The following is a 22,287-nucleotide window of genomic DNA, read 5'->3' as shown; positions in this document are numbered from 1 at the left end:
CCTTTGATACAGAAGCACTTTTTAGCACCAATAAAATTATTCTTTTGAGGAGAAATCCGGTGAGGAAAACTTAATGTGTGTTAAGTTCATTACTTATATTGGGCGCATAGGCCGGGACGTTCTGAGTTTGAGTTTTGAATTTAGGCACATCGGCACAATTTAGGCCATGTCGTGCCCGTAATCCTTTAAGGATCACTCTCCCTTTATATAACAAGGGCTAAATTCTATACAGTTAAATCATTAAAAACAAGGTCTATTCACAGTTAAAATAGTAAAGGTAGTAAAAATTTAATAATTTGGTAAAAATCTTATGTAAATATTATATGTTCACAATTCATAAATCAGATCTTAGTAGACAACCCCATCTCCCGGACAAAGCCCAGTACCTTACCAGGGTCGACATTATCAAACGTGTTTTTAAGTTGTGTGCTCTAAAAAATGTATCCCTGACATCGTGGTATCTGGGGCAATCAATGAGGATATGTTCCACGGTGAGGCGAGAGTCACATTACTCACAAAGTATCGGTTACAGGAGAATTCCACAGCCTCTTCCCAGCTATTGCCTACAGATTTTTGGTCTTCTAAGAAGATAGATAGTCACACCTAGACTTAGAGACTTAACTACAGATAATCTGCTAAATCTCAACGCGGAATAACAGTAACATTTAACAAAGCTTATATCAACTAACTTTGTCTGATAAAAGGTTTGTACACGTTATTTCTCTCATAGCCTATCTCGGATTAATTTGAAATTTTGCACAATTATTTCTTGTTCCTGTCAAATCAAGAATCAATAAAATAAAATTAACCAACTGGTCCACACAAGTGATAGGATCATAGCGCATTGAAAAGCTAAATGCATGAAATTACGCTAAACAAAAATAATTGGTAAAAATAGTTCTAATCGCACAGATTTATTTTTGTTAGTGTAGATCTAGGACAGTTAGGACTAGTTTGTAAAGGAGGTGGGGGGGGGCGGAGGGAGAAATAAGGGATATTTGGGTTAATGTTACCGTAATCGCTTTTCTTTTTAAATGCATTTAAAAAAAAGATCTACGACTTGAATTTGAACTCAAGGGCTCAAACCTCTTCTAGCCAATGCATTAACGTGACTAATCATTGTGCCAGTGAAGTGCTTATGAAAATGGAAGGTTTTTATAGTTATCCATGGTTAGTTTCAAACGACCTAATTCACTATACAAAGTATAAAGAGGACTAATTCAACTTATACCACAATATTAGTCAAGTACTATTTCTTTCCCTTGTTCGATACCAAAACAAAATTATTAATTATCAATAGGTAATTAACTAATTGGTAATTTTGTTTATCGATTCTTGTTTTGTCAGGTACAATAAATAATTGTGCAAAAATTTCAACTTGATCCGAGATTGGGTATGGGAGAAATAACGTGTACAAAACGTTTTACCTACAGACTGAGTTGATAGAAGCTTTGCGAAGAAATTTGAGCCGAGACCTCTGAACATAGATTAGCAGAGTTGATATTCAATGGTGCCCTTTCTGATCACTTCCCAATAAAAAAGCAGGGCTGTGTACTTGCTCCTATTCTATTCGCTATTTTCTTTGGCGTAGTGCTGGGTCAAATGAGGCAGTGATTGCACGAAGGCATCTACATCCGGTTTCGTTCAGACGGCAATGTGTTCAATCTTCGACGTCTACTATCCCATAAAAAAAACAACAAAGGAGATGGTCATAACGGAGCTTCTCTATGCCGATGATTGCTCCCTGCTAGCTCACAATGAACATGATCTCCAAAACGCGGTAAACGAATTTGCATACGCTGCCGCATCTTTCGGTCTATCTTTAAACCTCGGGAAAACAGAAGTCATGTTCCAGAAGTCACCCAATAATACATACTCAGCCCCAAGGATCACCGTAAACGGACAGCCCTTTAACGTGGTAGACCACTTCACATATCTGGGTAGTATAGTGTCAAATGCCGCCTCACTTTCAAGGGAAGTTGATAACCGTCTGGCCAGGGCCAGGCGCGCTTTTGGACGCCTTCAGGCACGTATCCCGTATGGGAGACGAACGTATGCCAAAGGCAATCTTTTTGGTGAGCTAAAAGGTAGTCGACGTAACAGAGGCGCCCCTAGGAAACGCTTCAAAGACCAGCTTATGCTTCAACTTTCCTTGGCTGACATAGAAGAGATCACCTGGTTGCTTGCGGCCTCAGAGAACGAGACAGCTGGAGGTCACTCACGAAGGCCGCGGGATACACATTTGAGACCAAAAGAAAATCCGCTGCCTAGGACAAACGCTGACGGCGAAAAGAAAATCTAAATCGACCACCTGCGGACAATGGTTATGCATGCCCTAGATGTGGCAAAATATATAGGTCACAGCTGGGGCTGCGCATCCACGGGAAATACTGCATTCCTCACTAATCTTCGGACTCGAAGACAAGCCTTATTCAATCTGCACTTTTTTTAGCTGCACACACCTCAGAAAATGCATTTTCGAAGCTAAGAATACAACAGAATATCCTGGCTACGTGTAAGATGTAGGTATTCTTAAAATATCATAACTTTATTGATCTTATACATGCTCTTGTTTTCTTTCTCGACTTCAAAAACAACACAAAAAAAGAGACTAAAAATGATCGTACATAAATTAATGTGTATTAAGTAAGAATAGCTATGAGCCAGCTAGCATGCTGTAGTCTGGGTCAGCTCTAGATCTAAACAGTCATATGTTTAAAAAAACACATTAATAGAAAAACATTGAAAAGTTCTACATTAATATACAATGTCGACTTTATGAGGGCCATACACTAGATAACAAAAGAGCATACACAACACAAATAAATGCATTTGTAAAGTTGTATAAACCTTCGACCTTCTTAAAACATTTTCTCTGACTTCCATTTAAAACCTATCTTACATTTCTGGCAATCACACCATTATTACCAGTCTCCAACTATAAATGTTTTGACATTTAATAAACAAAGTAGGCTGTATTCAATTTAAACAGTTTTTAAATATCTGAATCAACTCTTAGCTCGAATATATACTGAGCTCCACAATCAGGAGAATAACTCAGAACATGACATAAAAAATCAAAAACTTTAAAAAACTTTAAATAAACGAGAAACATGTTCAGCACTTCATACCTCGCCACTCTAGATCGTTAGCTACAACTCCACGTAAAAGGATACAGTAAAGTACAGAGGTGTTCATCCTTTTTCGGACTTGGGACCAGTTTAAATTTCTGAGATCTCCCTCAGACCAATGGAACTGATCCTAGGTTGCTTCATACTGTACACTGGGCAGAAGTGTGAGGGGTCGGATAACAGAGGGTCACGGGACAAACACGGTCGGTGTTCCGAAGGTTGGGAAACAGTAAAGTCATTGATCATCATCATCATCTATCCATTGACTTTCGCCGTAGGCGTGCTGTGAGAGTTTGTATAACTAAATCCCTCCATTTTCACAGTCAGCAGCTCTCTCATCAGTATATCAAGAGAGAGGCCGGGTCATTCTTTTACATTGTCCAGTCAGCTTTTTCTTTGGACGAACCTTTCTTCGTGCTCCCTCTACTGTACCTTGAAGGATGACTTTTGATAGTAAGTCATATGACCAAACCAGCTGTACTCCTTTTTACCTGACTAGTACAAACTCGTATCTTCTTTTCTTGGTATCTGAAACCCAGCATTTTTTCTAAAAAAACTGAATTCTTTTTAAGACTCAACGTTCAGTGTCCAACTTTCACAATAGATCATCTAAGCTAAATTCGTAATTTAAAAATAGTAGAAAAAATCACCAATTTACGGGGGAAAAAAGGGAAAGGCATCAGAGGCTTCATTACTCTCTCTTCCCATTGACCTTAAGTAAAACAGTTTAAAACAAATAAAACGAGACAGGAATAAACGACAATTTTACTTCCCAGAACACGTCCAGAGTTTCTTCAACAAGAAGCTAAAGGCGAGTTCAAAACAAGAGTATTGCATGTATCGCTGATCGAATGCTTCACAAAACTTCATTCCTCTAACATTTTACAGACGTCTGAGAACACAGGAAGAAAAAGCGTTGACACCATGCTGAGCAACAGTATTTATAAATAAACATATTATGATGAAGATAGGAGAAAATAAGAAAAACATTTCAATTTCGTATCTAATAGTGTATGAATTAACAAAGTGTTTGAAAAAAAAGCCTAAGTCATACACCAATAAAATGTTATTTTTTGTGTGAAATACCAATTAGCAGTCTTTAAGAACTCTTTAACATAACATTATAAGTTTTGAACACAACAATAAATAGTCAATCATGGTTTTCAAACTACAATCAAGGTATTGATTTACTCTAGGTTTCCCAAATCTGGCTACCAGGATCATGAATAGGACAAATAATTCTGTCTAGAGCAGTGATGCCCAAACTACGGACCGCGGGTCATATCCGGCCCGCGACGTGGTTTGGACCGGCCCGCCAAAACATCGGCACAAAATGTAGGGGAAAAAAAGGTTGAAAATTTTTCTGTTAGGACTCTAGCTTTTTTTCTTCGATGGATTTCATTCTAATCTATTTTCTTGTAATATTCATGTTAACTTTTTTTCTATAAGAACACAAGTTGTTTTTTTTCGGCGACAAGAATTGACAGTTGTTTTAGAATTTAGAGTCTTGGGCAATACCGCGGCTGTAAAGAGCTAGCCGTGTTCTTGACATCTCATGTGTGTAACACTTCACATCTTTTCTGCATCCTTTTGTTTCGTGTACTTTTGACATCAACATGATTGGTGCCGTGTCGTGTGACATCAACATGATTGGTGCCGTGTCGTGTCACATTTGCACGTAAATGAAATGGAAGAGCTGAAGAAACGAAAATTGGATGTTGAAACTTCCAGGAAAAGTGGACAGATCCTTTTTTTTTGTTGGTGGAACATAATAAGCCAACATGTTTGATCTGTGAAATGTGACTGTTTTTAAGGAACATAGCATAAACAGCATTCTAAAACAAACTACTACAAAAATATGGTGGCATTGTTGGTTTGAGTCGCCAAGAAAAGATCGCATACGTCTAGAGTTACGCGATTGACGAAAATATTGACCAAGAAGTCAAGAAATGAGTAGACTGTAACGTTGGCTACAGAGTTGCTCACATTAACAAGAGAAATGAAGCATTAAAAAGTGCTTGCTAGCAGTGATGGAATAAAATCGGCCTGAAAAAAAAGTTGAAGCTGTGCCGCCTTTCTGGCCTGACAAAACGAGTGGACGATGTTGGTGAAAATTATCCATTCAAAACTAAATGACAGAGCAGCAGATTTTGAAATAATTACTATTGCCGCTGAGGAGTGACACCAATTGGAACTGATTGACTTACAAATCCAGATTTCCAGCTTGAGAAATTTCGAACAATACAGACTATAGATTTCTACGCTGTGTTGTCTACATTTCCGAAAAAAAAATGATGGTTATGATCACAATGTTTACAGGTCAAAATAAATCATGCTACCAGAAAAAAAATAAACAGTTGTTTTGCTTAGAGACATTGTTGTGTTTAGGCTAAATAGAACAATTAACTGCGTTAGGGACAACAGTGCTTTAGACAAGTGTTTCCCAAACTTTTTCCTTAACTGAACACTTCCCACATTCTAAGTACTAAGCGGAACACTTTGCTTATTTTTTCTAGTGAGATTAATTCACGTGGTGGCCTACTAGTTAACTATTCCAGTAGTTCGTGGAACACCTATTCAGGCCCCTTAGAACACTAGGGTTCTGGGTGACACAGTTTGGGAAACACTGCATAAGACAATAGGTATTTAGATTAGGGACAAGAGGTATTTAGATAAGGGACAAGAGGTATTTAGATAAGGGACAAGAGGTATTTAGATTAAGAACAACAGGTGTTCATGTTACGGACATGTGTTTGAACTAGATACAACTAATGTTTGTGTTAATATTAGAGTTTTAGACAATATGTGTTAAGGTTATAGGTGTTTATGTTAGCCCCATGGATGACAGTTGCTAAGTGAGAGAGACAAAAGGGATTTATGAAAGATTTGCAAAGATGTATAGAAAGACAAGACTTAAGATTAAAATGGACACTTTTGTTATCGATGTGCGTTGAAACAAAGTAGAGGACATTCAAAGAAGGCTGTTGTGGTCAGCACTTTTACAGCAACCACTCCTGATAATGTTAGGTTTGAATTGTCAAACTTAATGGTGAGCAAGCATAGTACAAGATCCATTCATTGTGTAAGTTATGAAAGTTTTAATTGATGCTGATTTCTAGAAGGGATAATATTTTATTCTGGTAGAGTAGCCTAGAATGATGAACAAATTTCTTGTAATTCCACTCACAATAAGTGAAACACTATTTCTAGCACACTGTGTTTCTTAAATGAATTTAAATAAGCGAATAACAAGTTCAGTAAATTGACTTTTCATACAAAAGATGAAATCTAACTTTACAAAGACTAGAAATAGAAATAAAATTCATTAGATAATTATTTTGATCATTCTTTCAGATTAAAGATTTACCCAGTACAGGATTTTTTTTCTTTCAAATGTTAACATTCTTCTTAGCTCAGATGCCTAATGGACTTAGATTTTAGCCTAGGCCATAGATTCTCAATTTTCTGTTAGAATAACACATGAGATAAAAAACAAACATAGGTGAACCAAAAAATGAGAACAGAGTATCAACAGAAACAAATATTTTACACATGTTGATTATATTACATCATGGCATGATTACATTTGGATATTTTCAATTACATTTTGAAACAGAAAAATGATAACTGCTACACATAGAGATAGGGTATAGATTCTAGATATCAGTTAATAAAAATACAAAATTTTTAGGTAAAGCAAATTCCATGAATTCTGTCTTAGTCTTCAAATTTATAGTAATGTTAAATTTATCTTAACATTCCTCTAGTGAAATTATACATAGTTAATAATAAAATATTTTCTGTTCAATGTGAAATGCTCTTTATTTTAGTTTTGGTTTCTACTTTAGAACGTAGGCTATAAATAGATGTTAGAGAAACTGGTGGAAGTATTAGATCTAATTAGGTCACACGTGACTGACACAAGCAACCTACTAGCGTGAAATGTGCCAGCGAAATGAACACACTAAAATGTAATCAAGTTATTAACAGCAAGTTATCTAAAAAGACACAAATCACCAGGTCTCTTTTTTCTTTTTCTTTCTCAAACCGCTCTCAAAATGTTTTATGTATTATCTGCTTCATAAGCTTACGTTATAGCGAATGTCATTGGATGTCATAAACTTATACACGAGTGTCATTTGATGTCAGTGCAACATCTGGAGTGGCACGAGTGCCTGGACTTGATGGTGTGCAAGTTTTGGTTGGACACTGGGAAGAGACATCTCACAACCTAACTGCACCTTCACCGACGGTCCTTGGTATGGTCGAGTAAGGTGGGGGCTGCTCCGACCCTCTACTGAATGACATGTCGGGCCTGAATAGTTTCTTTACCCTCTGAAATAGTTGAAGAAATAAGAACATTTTAAACGCATTTCAATTTATTCCAATGGGTAAACATTAGAGTTAAAAGTCACCCAAGTCTAAATCTGTTAAAGGATGTGAACACACACATACACAACGACGAGATCTGGTTTCAGAATTGAAAAAGAATTCCTAAAATTATCTTTTTTTTTCTCCACTCCTAATCGGCATATCAATCCATTAATACATATGTGACATAATGATAACTTGTATAGTTAGAAGTGATTCCCCTTATGTAGTTTATAAAAGGCCTTGCAAACTGTGCTTAGTGGCCACTTGCTCCTGAGTTACCAGCTTGACCACTTGACCTGTGTTGTGAATAGTATTTTTTTTTCTGTTAGTGGTCGTGTGTCATTGGGTACTCGGAGAAATGTGCCCTACTCTGGAGATCTTTGGGCTAAGTATATCTTTAGTATTATTGTATTTTGTGCAATGTATACTTATTAGTAGATATAGCCTCAAATGATTTCCAGGCAGTATATCTTTACCCTGATGTTCTGCATCCTGGGGTACTCCCAAACGTGACATATTTTTGTAACCTTTCTCTGAGGGATTCAACCTGTATTGAATCATCAGATGGACTCTACATATTTTTATAGCCTTGTCTCTGAGGGATTCAACCTGTATTGAATCATCAGATGGACTCTACATATTTTTATAGCCTTGTCTCTGAGGGATTCAACCTGTATTGAATCATCAGGTGGGCTTTACCAAACGGATGTCTATAGGTGAGATTCTATGAAGCTTGTATGCTCATAAGTTTCCCTGAAGCCTATAGTTCATCATGACCCTTTTGTTGTTGTTTTTTTTTTGGCTAAAAGTGGCTAGTGTCAGCCTGAAGCTTGTAACCCCAGAATGGTCAAAAGTGGTCATGTGTTGACCTGAGGCCTGTGACCTTTATTTTACTCTTGTAAATGTGTATTCTCCAGAATGTGACGATAATGTGACATATGACTAGGGCTGTGTGCCATATTATTTTTGAGTATCTTTTGTTTACTTTTTGTTGTGTCGGCATGTGAGTCTTTTGTTGCATACATTAGTTGAATTGTATACCTGGAGGTTATACCTAATAACCTATGCAGTGCAAGAAGGGACCTGCACACCTCTGGACGAACGTGCCAGCACACTTAACACTGACCTTTTGATCTAAATACCTAAATCTAGCTATAATTCTAATTGAATATTTTTAGCTATACCCGCTAATAGGTAAATTAATTGATCAAAATTTTGTTATATTGAGTGGGCTGCTCTTTTAGAATCAATCCCCATTAATATGTAACATGGGGTACTCATACAAGCAACCTCATCTCATTTTGTAACAACATATATAACCACATTAAAGAGAGGCGCAGTGTCTGAGCGGTAAAGATGGAGACTGGGATTTTAAATTTTGGAATCTTAGGGCGCCTCTGAGTCCACCCAGCTCTAATGGGTACCTGACATCAGTTGAGGAAAGTAAAGGCGGTCGCGGGCACGTTGCCCTGCCTCATCGTGGCGCCCGCGTGGAAACGGCCATTTGAGGAATTGGCTAGGCTAAATGGGTAGCAACACAGGACTCCCGTGGGGATGCCCACGGGTAGACGAGAGTCCACTCATTGCACGGGCGGGGTTGTAATAAAGTCCCCACAAACACGTCACCAATCCATGCGCTGTTCCTCAAAGGGATCGTTACATAAATGGCGGATCCCGCACAGTTAGCTTGGTACATTGAAGGAAAATGGCAGAAGTCCCCGGTGCATTCTCGGCCTTCGGCCGTGTCTCTAGTCCACGTGTCGGGGGCCGAACGCATCGGTCAACAGCAATGCCTTACATAGGCATTGTCTAGGGTCTCTCCCAAACAGAACTTCGTGTTCACACAGGTTTTTTTTTTTTTACTGTTTGGCGTCCAAACAGGTTTTTTTTTCAAACTTAGAGCTCGAAGTGCCTTCGGCTCAGCTCTTAGACATCAACAAGTAAAGGCGGTTGGTCGTTGTGCTGGTCAAATGACACCCTTGTTAACCGTAGGTCACAGTAACAGAAGACCTTTACATCATCTGCTCTATAGACCACAAGGTCTAATAGGGGAACTTTTAATCACCTTAAAAAATCCTAATACCTAATAACTCTGTATTATAGACAACATGGTTCGATGATATGTTAAAATAATTTAAATATTTAAAAAAAAATGGTAATGTAGTTTGATTACGTGGAATTTACAAAGGAAATAAAAATAAAAACACAATCAATCAAAAATCATCGTTTTTTTGCTGTTGTTGTTTGTTTTGTTTGTTTGTTGTTTTTACCTTTAAAAAATCATTGATAATATACAACAGTATACATCGAACAACAAAAATCCTGTTGTATGGGCACTACTGTCAAGTTGTTTATTTGCTAAATTGAGTGTACCTTCATTTGTGATAATACCTCTAAGTGGATTCCCTGCACTATGTAATACAACTTGAATAAAACAGAGAACTAATCAAGATCAGAAATTCCGAACCCAATAAGAATAATCATGAAGGCTACAATTTAAAACCATACTATTGAATCACACACACACAAGATATTTGTGAAGGTACGTCTTTCAGACATTGATGTTTCTGTGGCCAGAGACCAACTGCATGTACTTGCCCAATGTATATCAGGCTCGGTTTTGAAGCCAAGCGCTAAAACACTCAGCCACCAAGCCCCATGTACTTGCCCAATGTATATCAGGCTCGGTTCTGAAGCCAAGCGCTAAAACACTCAGCCACCAAGCCCCATGTACTTGCCCAATGTATATCAGGCTCGGTTCTGAAGCCAAGCGCTAAAACACCCAGCCACCAAGCCCCATGTACTTGCCCAATGTATATCAGGCTCGGTTCTGAAGCCAAGCGCTAAAACACTCAGCCACCAAGCCCCATGTACTTGCCCAATGTATATCAGGCTCGGTTCTGAAGCCAAGCGCTAAAACACTCAGCCACCAAGCCCCATGTACTTGCCCAATGTATATCAGGCTCGGTTCTGAAGCCAAGCGCTAAAACACTCAGCCACCAAGCCCCATGTACTTGCCCAATCTATATCAGGCTCGGTTCTGAAGCCAAGCGCTAAAACACTCAGCCACCAAGCCCCATGTACTTGCCCAATCTATATCAGGCTCGGTTCTGAAGCCAAGCGCTAAAACACTCAGCCACCAAGCCCCATGTACTTGCCCAATCTATATCAGGCTCGGTTCTGAAGCCAAGCGCTAAAACACTCAGCCACCAAGCCCCATATACTTGTTAAGGCAACTCAATAATATGTATTAAACCAGTGGAAACTGTCCTCCACTAAATTTACTTGTAAGTGGCATTACTTTTATAGTGTCTATAAACCCTAATCGTTACTCGCTCAATCCCGAAAAGATGATTATTGTCTTCAAGAGATGTGTAGCTGTGTCTTCAAGAAATGATCATTGTGTCTTCAAGAGATGTGCAGCTATGTCTTCAAGAAATGACAACTGCATCTTCAATAAATTTATGGCAGTGTCTTTAAGAGATGATAATTTTCTTCTCAAGGGATGTGTGCCTGTGTCACCATGAGAAGGTAAAGTTGTTTTTGAGTAGTACAGGACTAATACGATAATACGAGTATAAAACAGATGAAATCCATGTATTAGTATACCAGTAAGTACTACATTTTATAATTTTAAAAACTCTTCCCTCATTTAAAGAACAAAAACAAAAATATATTCCTTTTAATATCGAAAAACAGAATTAGGTCAAAATTAGCATGCAGCTGGTTAAAATTGCAGTGGCTTACCTCACGAGGTCCTCCAGTTGTGATAATACTCTTGTAGATCATGTACAAAGGTATACATGCCACAGATGAGGCTCCTATTATTCCGCCAATCGTGTGCGCCCATGTAGGAAACTTATAACCTACGTAGGTCACTGGCTGGAAGGTGAAAACACTAAACAAAACAACACCCTGAAATACATTTGAACTAGTTTTGATTGCAGAAATATACATAATAATACACAGTTACACATTTATATTTACTTGGTGCAGTGGCGTCACTAGGGGGATGCGGTCCACACAGGGTGACACCCAGTGAAAAAAAATGCCCGTTTGGAATAACTGACAAAAAAAAGTGTCAATGGCTAAAAGTTGGAACATGTTATTCACAATTGATGAATAAATCTACATACATTTTATAAAAATATTTCGGCTAAACATATTTTAATTTTTTAATGAAATTCTACAAATAGTCCAAAACGTTACATCATACTTTATATCAAAATCAAAATCAGATGTGAAACCTTACTTTCAGCTGTATATTAGCTACATGTATATAAACACTGCTTTGACTTTTACAATATTTTTATCGAATGTATTCAAATAATAGCTAGCATTGTAATATCAGAATATGCCAACTAATAGTCACTGTCAACAAATGACGACATTCTTCAGGCATATGATAGTATCGAAATTTCACATGGAATTAATGTAAACTTTGTAGAGTTGGCAATTAAATAAGTGGCCATTGAGATTTCTGAAGATAATGACGTAACTTCAAATGTTGAATGTAAATGGAACTCTAGCCAAAATGAAGGAAATGTTACAATGAATCAATCTAAAAATATAGTCTTAAATATTTTAGGGGATAGGTTCTATTTTGTCGTGGGCCAATTTCACAAAAGGAAAAGTTCGCCAGTTGTTAAAATAATGGTTCTGATGCTTCCTATTGGGGATGATTTAGTTACTTAGTAGCAATAAATTGTATGTTTTTTTGTTGTCAACTATTTTCAACTAATTCTATAGAAATGAAATACAAATTAATAACTTAATAAGTGTTGGAATAAGTACAAAATAGGAATATCAAAAGACGCATGAAGAACAGTCATCAGGATAGAAAAATTGGAAAACAAGGGCATCCAGCTACTAATACAATTGACAAGCAAGTCGTGGCTATGATTGATGTAAAGAAGAAAAACAATGGAAGGATAAATTGCACGGATTTTTTCTATACAATCAGAATATTTGACGTTTCGTGAATATATTAACAACGAGTCTTTATTTCTTCTTCTTCGTTCTCATTTTACATGTTGGAGGGTTCAGATCAGTAATCCTATATCTGAGATGAACTGTGCAGTGGTTTCCAGATCAGGCAGTTCTCCGTATAGTTTTTCTTCTATAGGAGGGTTTTGGGACCAGAGTCTTGTTTGGGCCTCTTGATATAGTATACAGCTTTGAAGGACATGGTCAGCATTCTCTGGTGATGCTCCACAGGGACAGGTTTCGCTAGTCCCGACTTTTAGCTTCCGGAACATATGTTGTCACATTCTGTTGTGTCTGATTCTGAGTCGCAAAATAATGCGTTGGTCATGTCGAGATAGCTTATAATATGCGTCTTTTTTCTTGTAATTGGGATGTGAGCAGGTCCGATTCTCATTTATTTATTTATTGAATATAGAATAGATGATGAAAATGTGTGAATAAAGCCATAACTGAAAGTGTGTCTATAATGTTGAAAACTGAATAACACGTAAAAGATATATTTATAAGAAACTTACTGTAAGCACATTTGTATTTTGTATGACAGCACACCTAACATAGTGCCCACTGATCAGATTCATAAGTTATAAGATTTTAAGGGAGAAAAAAGCTGGTGAGATTTACTAGTTACATAATTTAAAATGTTTAGAAAAGGAGTTAGCTTGAATTTATGATATGTCGAGCTCAGGTATATAAAAAAAATGCAGATTCGCTGTATGGAGCCATAAAAGAGTACAGGAAATGTTAAGAAACAACAGAAAAGCCATTCACTTAATCTATATGGTCAACATTCTTTTCAGAAAATGCTTCTTGCCTTAAAGTTTTGGTACAATGGAAATAATTTTTTCGTTCTAAAATACAGCCTTTAGAGGTACAGCTTAAGATCTGTTGCAAGATGTCTTTTATTTTACCTATCTTTGCTTTTTTTTTTGTGGAGAAGGTGTACTAGAAGGCCAAAGATATATATAAGAGTAGGCCTACCTTTAAACTATTGACAAAGTTGTGACTAAACCAACTTTTTCTTTACCAAAAGCAGAACTCGTTTGACAATGAACAGACGACACTTTCACAACGGGCACATTGATTAAAAATCGTTAAACAGATTAATTGTAAGTGATTGATACGTTTTCAAGTTTGCAATCCAGAAAAGAAAAAAAAACATTGTTATGTATTAAACTGACCTATGGATAAATTGTCATTTCTAGTTGTTTAACAATCAATTCATGTAGTAAATTATAAAGTATGTGTAGTATGGCACAACAGACAAACAAAAAACCACGAAATGTTTTTGAGGGGGGGACATGGGTGACACCCTGAACTAACCGCACCGGGTGACACCCACCTTAGTGACGCCACTGACTTGGTGTATTTATAATGTAAGTTTTTTACACTTGAATCGATGCTAGAAAAAGATTTTTTGTATTGCAGGATCTCTTCTTTATAAGAGATTTCTTTCAAGTTTCAGTTCAGTGATGAATGTGGATCTACTTACGAGACAAATGGCTGGTGTAGTTACACACCAACATATTTTCCAGAAAAAACATGGATAAAATCCAAACATATCTCTGAGATCTTCATAGAATCTGTTCACACCTGAAACATTTACAAGAGTTAAACATTTTACTATTTAGTCATTTTATTATTTAGTCTTGAATCCGATGACTTGGGTCAGTTTGGTGTAGTCAACATTTCGTCATGAGAAATGTTCACCTTCAAATTGTGAACATGTTTATTTTTAGTGTGAATGTACGTGTGTGTGTGTGTTTCATTTGGCACATCGCATTATAAGAGAGTGCTGTATTAGTTAACTGAAAGGCCAGAACAAGATCTATACATTTAATAGTTGTATTATTAAGCCATGATTTTATGTACAAGGTTCTGTCTAATTGTGTCAACTAATTTGTTTAAAATGTTTTCAGCTGCTCGACTAATTCATCAAAAGTTTTGATCATTGGTTCATGTTTTTTGTTGTTTTTGTTCTTGGTTGGTGGTCGGTTTAAATATTGAGTATCACATTTAAAACGAAACTATAGCAATTAACAAATGCTTATTGAAACACTATTTTGAAATGCTCCTCCAGATTTGAAGATTATTATATCCTAGCCCAAACTTCTTGCGGGAAGGCTGGGTTTGGCAACGAACCCAAGACCACCGCAACGACAGTGCAGAGCACATACCACACGATCATGCAGATATCTCTGATTAACAATTTTACTCAATATTGCTATAAGAATAATAGATAATAGTGAACAAATAGATGCTATCTTACTAGATTTTTCTAAAGCTTTTGACAAAGTCCACCACCATAGTTTGCTTAAAAAATTACAATATTTCGGCATTAATGGTTCACTGCATCAGTGGATTAAAGATTTTCTGATAGGGAGAGAACAAACTGTAATAATAAATGGCTCTAAATCAACACCGATAACAGTAAACTCAGGTGTACCTCAAGGAACAGTCTTGGGTCCACTACTATTTTTAATTTACATAAATGATTTACCGAATTGCATTAGTTCAGGAACAAAAGTCAGATTATTTGCAGACGATTGCATAATATATAGAACAATAAAAACAACACAGGACACAGATATTTTACAAAGAGAATTAGATGAATTACAGAAATGGGAATCAAATTGGAGCATGTCTTTCCACCCAGAAAAATGTCAGCTGTTAAGAGTAACAAAAAAACTAAAACAAATTAATTCCACTTATCTTATTCATGGCAAACCAGTAACACAGACTAAAAACGCAAAATACCTAGGTGTTATAATAAATGAAAAACTATCATGGAATCCACATATTGATGAAACTACAAAAAAATCAAACAAAGCATTAGGATTTATTAAAAGAAATTTCTATAAATCAAATAAGAGCATAAAACTAAAATGTTACTTAACCTTGGTTAGGCCAATAATAGAATATGCATCTTCCGTTTGGGACCCCTCAACTCAAGAAAACATTAAAAAACTGGAACAGACACAAAATAGAGCAGTGAGATTCATAACAAACGAATATTCACATTTGACTAGAGTAACACTTTTAGTAAAATCACTAAATTTAGAAAGCCTTCAGGACAGAAGGCTCAAAAGTAAAGTAGCAATCATACATAAAACACTGAACCATAATCTTCAAATACAAAAACAAAATTTAATAAAATACTCTGAAAGACACAAAGATAAAGGCACATTCCTCGTCCCATATGCTAGGACAAATTTGTACAAACACTCCTTCTTCCCTAGTGCTATTTGAGCATGGAATGGGTTGCCTGAGCTAGCCAGAAAAACCAGAGACTTGGCTGAATTTAAGTCATTGGTTAATATGCATGACTAAATGCATGACGCGTAGGACGTAATCATCTTCTTTTTTGAAGTAACGTCTGTATTATATAAGATAAGATAAGATGTGTGCGTCTTCTTTGAATTTCCATTCACCATAACTATTAGATTGTGTGTGTGTGTTCTTAACAATCTTTCTCAACATAACAATAAAGTGAGTGTGTCTTTTTAAAAAAATGTGTACTCACCATATGACCAGGAAATAGCAATACATTCAAAAAAGATCAGCAATAACACTGTGATACCACTTGCTGAATAAAAGTCAAAGAGCTGGAAAACATACATCCCGCCCTGAGGGAGCAAAGAAAGAAACAGTTTTAGTCAGGATTGAATGTTCAATCGGAGCAGGAGTAATGCGCCTTTACACGAACTCTCTTTTTTTCACTGTTTCAGCATTTAGATAATCCAATGGGGACATTTCTTTCTTACTTTTTCTTACTTGTTGTAATTGGGGTTTTCAGTGCCCTATCGAGTGTGTAAGAATTATGTAGTATTTTTATGTGGACGCATCACAACAAATTGTCATTGATACAATCCGATGTAATTTTAATGGTAAGTCGATCTTTAATGTTTCCAATGTAGTCGTGACTTACGTAGTGGAGCCAGACCAATCGCTAGAGAAGGTCTGAACACTGCAATGTCACAACATGTGGGCCAGTTTAGTCCAATAGCTCGTTGCTACGTCACAGGTTTGAAATTAAATTTCAGTTTTTGAGGCTTTTAAAAAAATCCCCTTCTTCTGTTTTTTTTTAATGTCAGATGCTTTTAATTATAAAGAACCGAGTGCGTTGTAAGTGTGTCAAGAATCATCTTGCAGTCTCCCGAAAGATACTGCCACCATTGAATGCTTTCAAAAATGAGTTTTTTAATCAATGTCACGTCACATAATTTAGATCATTGTGAACCGTATGTGGTCGAAAATTTCAGTGAAAACGTTGACACAGAGTCTGTAGAACTACCGTGAACAAAATTGCTGAACAAGAAAGCCAAGATTTTCATACAGTGGGTAACATTGCACATTTAGTGCCATGTCTTTATTATAATGATCTTATGTTGTGAAGACATGTTGACTAACAAACTAGCTGAAGGTTATAGGTATAAGTAGGCCTACTGTCTAATTGTTACTTACCTCAGTGACCATTGACAATCCAATGAGGTAGGATATAAGACAAACTACAGCTATAAAAAGTTCCCTGCGTTGTCTCAGGTACTGAGGGAACTCGTCTATTAACGCTGTGAAGAATCCTTCCATTGTACAGAACTGGGATGAGAGAACATGTCATAGAGATGTTACCAGTTTGAAGAATGAGAGGGGACATAATTACAATTTATAAAACTGTAAAAACGTGTTTTGTTGGGTTGATGTTTCAAGACTCTGAGAGGGAAATAGTTTACATTCAAGTTTATACCTAAAACATCATTTGTGTTAAGAGGAAAACTAATTAGGAAGTTCAAGGGGCGTCCAGTTATCACGTCCCAGCAAAGAGGGAAGGAGAGTTCCTGGCTTAATTTAAATTTGACTCCAAGGAGAACTGTAAGCCCTTTATAGTTATGCGCACACAACATTTTATCTTTTTTTTACAAAACTTAATATCAACTCACTCTGCCTGGCTATTTGCTGGGTAATATCAACTCACTCTGCCTGGCTATCTGCTGGGTAATATCAACTCACTCTGCCTGGCTATCTGCTGGGTAATATCAACTCACTCTGCATGGCTATCCGCTGGGTAATATAAACTCACTCTGCCTGGCTATCTGATGGGTAATATCAACTCACTCTGCCTGGCTATCCGCTGGGTAATATCAACTCACTCTGCCTGGCTATCTGCTGGGTAATCTCAACTCACTCAGCCTGGCTATCCGCTGGGTAATCTCAACTCACTCTGCCTGGCTATCCGCTGGGTAATCTCAACTCACTCTGCCTGGCTATCCGCTGGGTAATCTCAACTCACTCTGCCTGGCTATCCGCTGGGTAATCTCAACTCACTCTGCCTGGCTATCTGCTTGGTCATTTATTTTTTTACATTATTTCTCCCACTTCCCATTCTCGGATCAAGTTGAAACTTTTCACAGTTATTCAATGTTCAATCAATGAATCAATCACAAATTAACCAGTTAATTAATAATTACAGGTAATTAATTAATTTTACTTGATATTGATTAAGGGAAATCTATCTTACAGTATTGATATATATGGCTATAAATATACAGTTCTTTCCCTTAGATAAGCTTTGTTGAAAAAAAGAATTATTTTATTTTGGTTGTTTATCAACTTCACATGGTTTAGGTCATTGTGTTCGAAAATTTGCCGTCGTACTGCGGGAGTTTGGACTAGGTTGTAGATTATCTTCAAATCTGAAGGAATATCCAAAATGTGTAAAACATTTAACATTTATCTCTATGTGAAGTAATAAGCCTATTAGATCTTGAACAAAAAAAAAATAAAATTTCTATGTTCTTTTTCCCCTTTTATTGATTGCAATTTAAATGGGAAAAAGAATTAATAATGTATCTTTGACGCCTGTATCTTAATATGAATGTTTATGAACAGCATAGATTTATTTGCTATAAATGATTGTTCTAAATGTATACCGACCTGGCTGTCCATACCCAGCATAAGCAACATGAGAAAAAATAAGATGGCCCACAAAGGTGAAATGGGGAGTTGTGCCACAGCACTGGGATAGGCCAGGAAGGCCAGGCCGGGACCTGTAAAAGTGAACACAAAATGTGATTATTATGGTTCTTAGTTCCTGTTTGTAAATATGCAAATTAAGTTAATTACTGTTTATCTTGACCTGACCTGATTCAGCAACCAGGCTGATATCTTTTTTCTGTTCGTGAGCCATGAAACCGATCACAGAGAAAATGACAAAGCCAGCAAATACACTGGTGCTGCTGTTAAGACATGAGATCAAGACTGCGTCCCTGAAGAGTTAAAAAACAAATGAGACATGAAATCAACATTGTGTCTCTAGAGACAAACAGATATGTGTAGTTTTCATTGATTAAATTCAATAAGACACAGGATGTGCCATTTTAAATCTTTAAACACTGTCACACTGAAGTGCACACTTTATTCTATTTATTTCTATTTCTATTTATGTATTTTAAACTATTTGAAAACAAAACAAGAAATGTAAATGACAGTCAAGTAAAAAACAAGAAAAACAAAAGACACCACAGTGCAGATTAAACAAAAGACACCACAGTGCAGATTAAACAAAAGCTTATATTAAGTGTGTATCATTAGTTTGGATCAGTCATGTAATTAAATTTGTTATAGATCTAGACTAATAATAATAAATCTGTTTTTGTTTAGCGCAATTTCATGCTTTTAGCTTATGTTATGATCCTATCACTTGTTTGGACCAGTTGGGAAAGGGGTTGGTGGGGTAGAGAACAGAAGGGGGTATCTGGGTAAATGTTACCTTGATCGCGTTTTAAATTCGTATAAAAAAAGGGTGTAGGACTTGAATTTCAACTCAGGGGTCGAGCTGTCTCAAGGGGACTAATTCAGCTTATCCCACCTCATCTGTCAAGTACGATTTCCTTTCCTTGTTCAATACCAAAACAAATAAATTAATAATCAATAGCTATTTCACTCATTAGTTATTTTTGTGTATAGATGCATGTTTTGTCAGGTGTACCAAATAAGTGTGCTAAATTTCAAATTGATCCGAGATTGGGTCTGGGAGAAATGAGTGTTCAAACTGTTTACCAGACAGACAGAGTTGATATAAGCTTTGTAAAAATAAAAAAGCTTAAAGCTCCCCCCCCCCCCAAAAAAAAAAAAAATTGTAAATGTAGTGAAACTCCCATGAAAAAGAAAAAGATTTACTTGTAGACATTGTTATGATATTTATTATAGCTTCCTAAGGCCGTACACGTCCCAAGTCCGACTCCGTAGGAGAAGAGAATTTGTGAGGCTGCATCTACCCAGACCTGCGGAATACAAGAGGACGTATTTAGTATAAGACATCTTCAATTCATTAGTTACCCTATATGCATTTCACTCTCTGTATTTCATAGTTGAACTAAAGAAGAACACCGATGGCTTCATTTTAAAATGACTCTGTCCTCACTTACCGTAGATTCAGCCAACTTTGACATTTTTGGAGTGATGTAAAAACGAATTCCGTCGGCCGCTCCTGGAAGAGTGACGCCCCTTATTAAAAGTATTGTCAATAGAATGTAAGGGAACAAAGCAGTGACGTAGACAACCTGGAGAAAGATGAATAGTGTCAAGTAATTATGCAAGGTCTCAGGATATGTTCCCTCTACACCATAGGGCCCCAAACTTGTCAAAGTGGTGCCAAAAAGTAGTTGTACGAGGGTTGAAATTATAGTAATAAATGCTAAAGATAATGAAAGAGTTTATGACATATAATAGTTTCGAGCTTTCTCCCTCGTTATCTAGCCACATACCCATCCGCCCCCTCCTTTTCAACCCCAAACATGAACCATTTCCCACCTAACCAGATTCACTTTCACAAGTAGAAGCAGGGCTATTCTCAGAACTTAGAACTATTCTCAAAATGATTTTTAGAACTATTTTCAGAATCTGTTCGCATAACTATTTTACAATTTTCAATGACAAAACACAAACACTTCTAAAGACTTTATAGTCATTTTGTTCAAAATAGTTAACAGTAACAATTAAAATTATTACAATACCTCTATTCAAGTCAGAAATTCATGGAACCTGAGGTGTGGACGGTGGAACCTGGACACGGATCTCAAAAACGGCACTAACGATTTTCCTAAAAATTAAACAGTTGATGTATATCGCTGAGAAAAGAATGACTAGCTCGTTGGTCTCACGGAGAAAACTCTAGAATGACCGTTATAATTTTCAAAATATTTTTTTTTTCAAATTTAGCTATAAAAAACATGGTGTAGTTAGTGTAGTCAGTCGTAGTGCACTGATAACTGAATCGTTTATTAAATTTAAAGTTGCTTTCATTTTATTGATGGATTCTGTAAGCTTTGCTTATATTTGTACATAAATCTAATGTAGATTACATCTAGATCCTAGATCTAATTCTAGAGGACTAGATCATGAAAGTACGAACAAATAATGATACAATTACAAAGTTGTAGCTTTTGCTCATTGGGTAACGTCATTGGTACATCGAACTGACGGTGCCAAAGTACTGATTCAATATCCAGCTTAAAGCACACACACAAATATATTAATTATTTTAACACATTTAATTTAATTTTAAGTAATGTCTTTTTAAAACTGTATTTAAAATGTTTTTCTTGTTTTCTCTTAATAGTTGAGAAAAGGCTTGATCTTAAAATTGCTTCATAAAGAGTTCGCATTTCTGCTTCATCCATGATATAGTTAAGCAAGCAATACACACACAAAAAAACAGTCACATTTATCAGCTCCACACAATCTGTTCATATAAACATGACATAACCTATTTAGAGTGCCCCGTAAAACTAGAGAGCTTATCAGGAACTGGATAATGTGTTTACCTCACGTTTCGTCTCGCAAGTAGATCTAGAGACTGCAGAAACACAGGAAAACAAGTCAAGAAAATTCCCTTCAAAAATGTGTAACCTGATTAAGACGTATCAGACAAAGAGGGCTAGCTATATGTGTTCATATGTCTCTACAAATTTCTTTAGATATCAATCAGATAAAATCAGATTAAATCTAAGTTTACCAATCATTGCATCTGTCTTACAGTGAATTACATGAGTCGCTTGCTTGTGCTGCTTTTAAAGTAATGTCAATACGTTAATCCAGGAACATTGGAACCGTCAGCCCATTATATAAATATTAGTAGTCCTGATATGTCACTCGCCCAGGCAGTGCTTGGGCAGCCTCCGATTGGAACAGCTTGTATAGTTCCCAAGTAACAAGTTCCCAAGTAACAAGTTCCCAAGTAACAAGCTCCCAAGTAACAAGCTCCCTATTTACACTTAAAACATAACTTAAATTGTTACAGTAGCACTGCATAACCAAATTTTAAATGTTATTTTTTTCTCTGGAAAATTTAACGGTCGACATTTTTTTTACAATGCGAAATGAATGTAAAAATAGTTGGTCTCAAATATCTATCTTGTTTTGCTTCCGAAGATTGAGGATGAGTGCAGTGTTTCACATGACCACGAAAACCCAGTTGCGACCTGCAGATTTTTCCGCCTCTCCTGCAGACTAAGCAGTTGTCCACCGGCAGTCTATTTACGTTTTCTTTTGGTCTTCTGCACCTGTCTTCAATTAGAGCTTTCCGTGAATTTAATGCTATGAAATATGTGACTAATTACTTCTGTAAACATAATTCCTAGCAACTGAATCTGCAATCGGAAAAGAATACCATATGAATATATCGGAAGCTAGGATAGAAAACACATATTAGAATTTTAATTTCAATAGGACAAGTATTTTGTTGTAAACCTGCTGTACTCACCTGATGAGCATTTTAGAATCATGTACAGAAAGTACCCCT

The 22,287-nt window shown here is 36.5% G+C and overlaps 1 protein-coding gene across 1 annotated transcript in view; it reads right to left on the bottom strand.

The window, feature by feature from the left end:
• Window positions 1-2,618: 2,618 nt before the first annotated feature.
• Window positions 2,619-22,287, bottom strand: part of LOC106057862 (sodium- and chloride-dependent GABA transporter 1-like) — a 56,104-nt gene continuing 36,435 nt past the window's right edge. The window contains exons 7-15 of the mRNA XM_056026973.1: window positions 19,913-20,047; window positions 19,665-19,768; window positions 18,627-18,751; window positions 18,420-18,532; window positions 16,953-17,084; window positions 16,012-16,114; window positions 13,981-14,081; window positions 11,253-11,420; window positions 2,619-7,466 (exon numbers count right to left, since the gene is read on the bottom strand). Of these exons, the coding sequence (XP_055882948.1) occupies window positions 7,356-7,466; window positions 11,253-11,420; window positions 13,981-14,081; window positions 16,012-16,114; window positions 16,953-17,084; window positions 18,420-18,532; window positions 18,627-18,751; window positions 19,665-19,768; window positions 19,913-20,047 (1,092 nt within the window). The 3' untranslated portion in view covers window positions 2,619-7,355. The remainder of the gene's footprint in view (window positions 7,467-11,252; window positions 11,421-13,980; window positions 14,082-16,011; window positions 16,115-16,952; window positions 17,085-18,419; window positions 18,533-18,626; window positions 18,752-19,664; window positions 19,769-19,912; window positions 20,048-22,287) is intronic.

This window comes from Biomphalaria glabrata, chromosome 4 (genome assembly GCF_947242115.1).
Source record: "Biomphalaria glabrata chromosome 4, xgBioGlab47.1, whole genome shotgun sequence".
NCBI lineage: Eukaryota > Metazoa > Mollusca > Gastropoda > Planorbidae > Biomphalaria > Biomphalaria glabrata.
The sequence above is the reverse complement of the archived record's forward strand: the minus strand, read 5'-3'. Positions and strand labels throughout refer to the sequence as shown.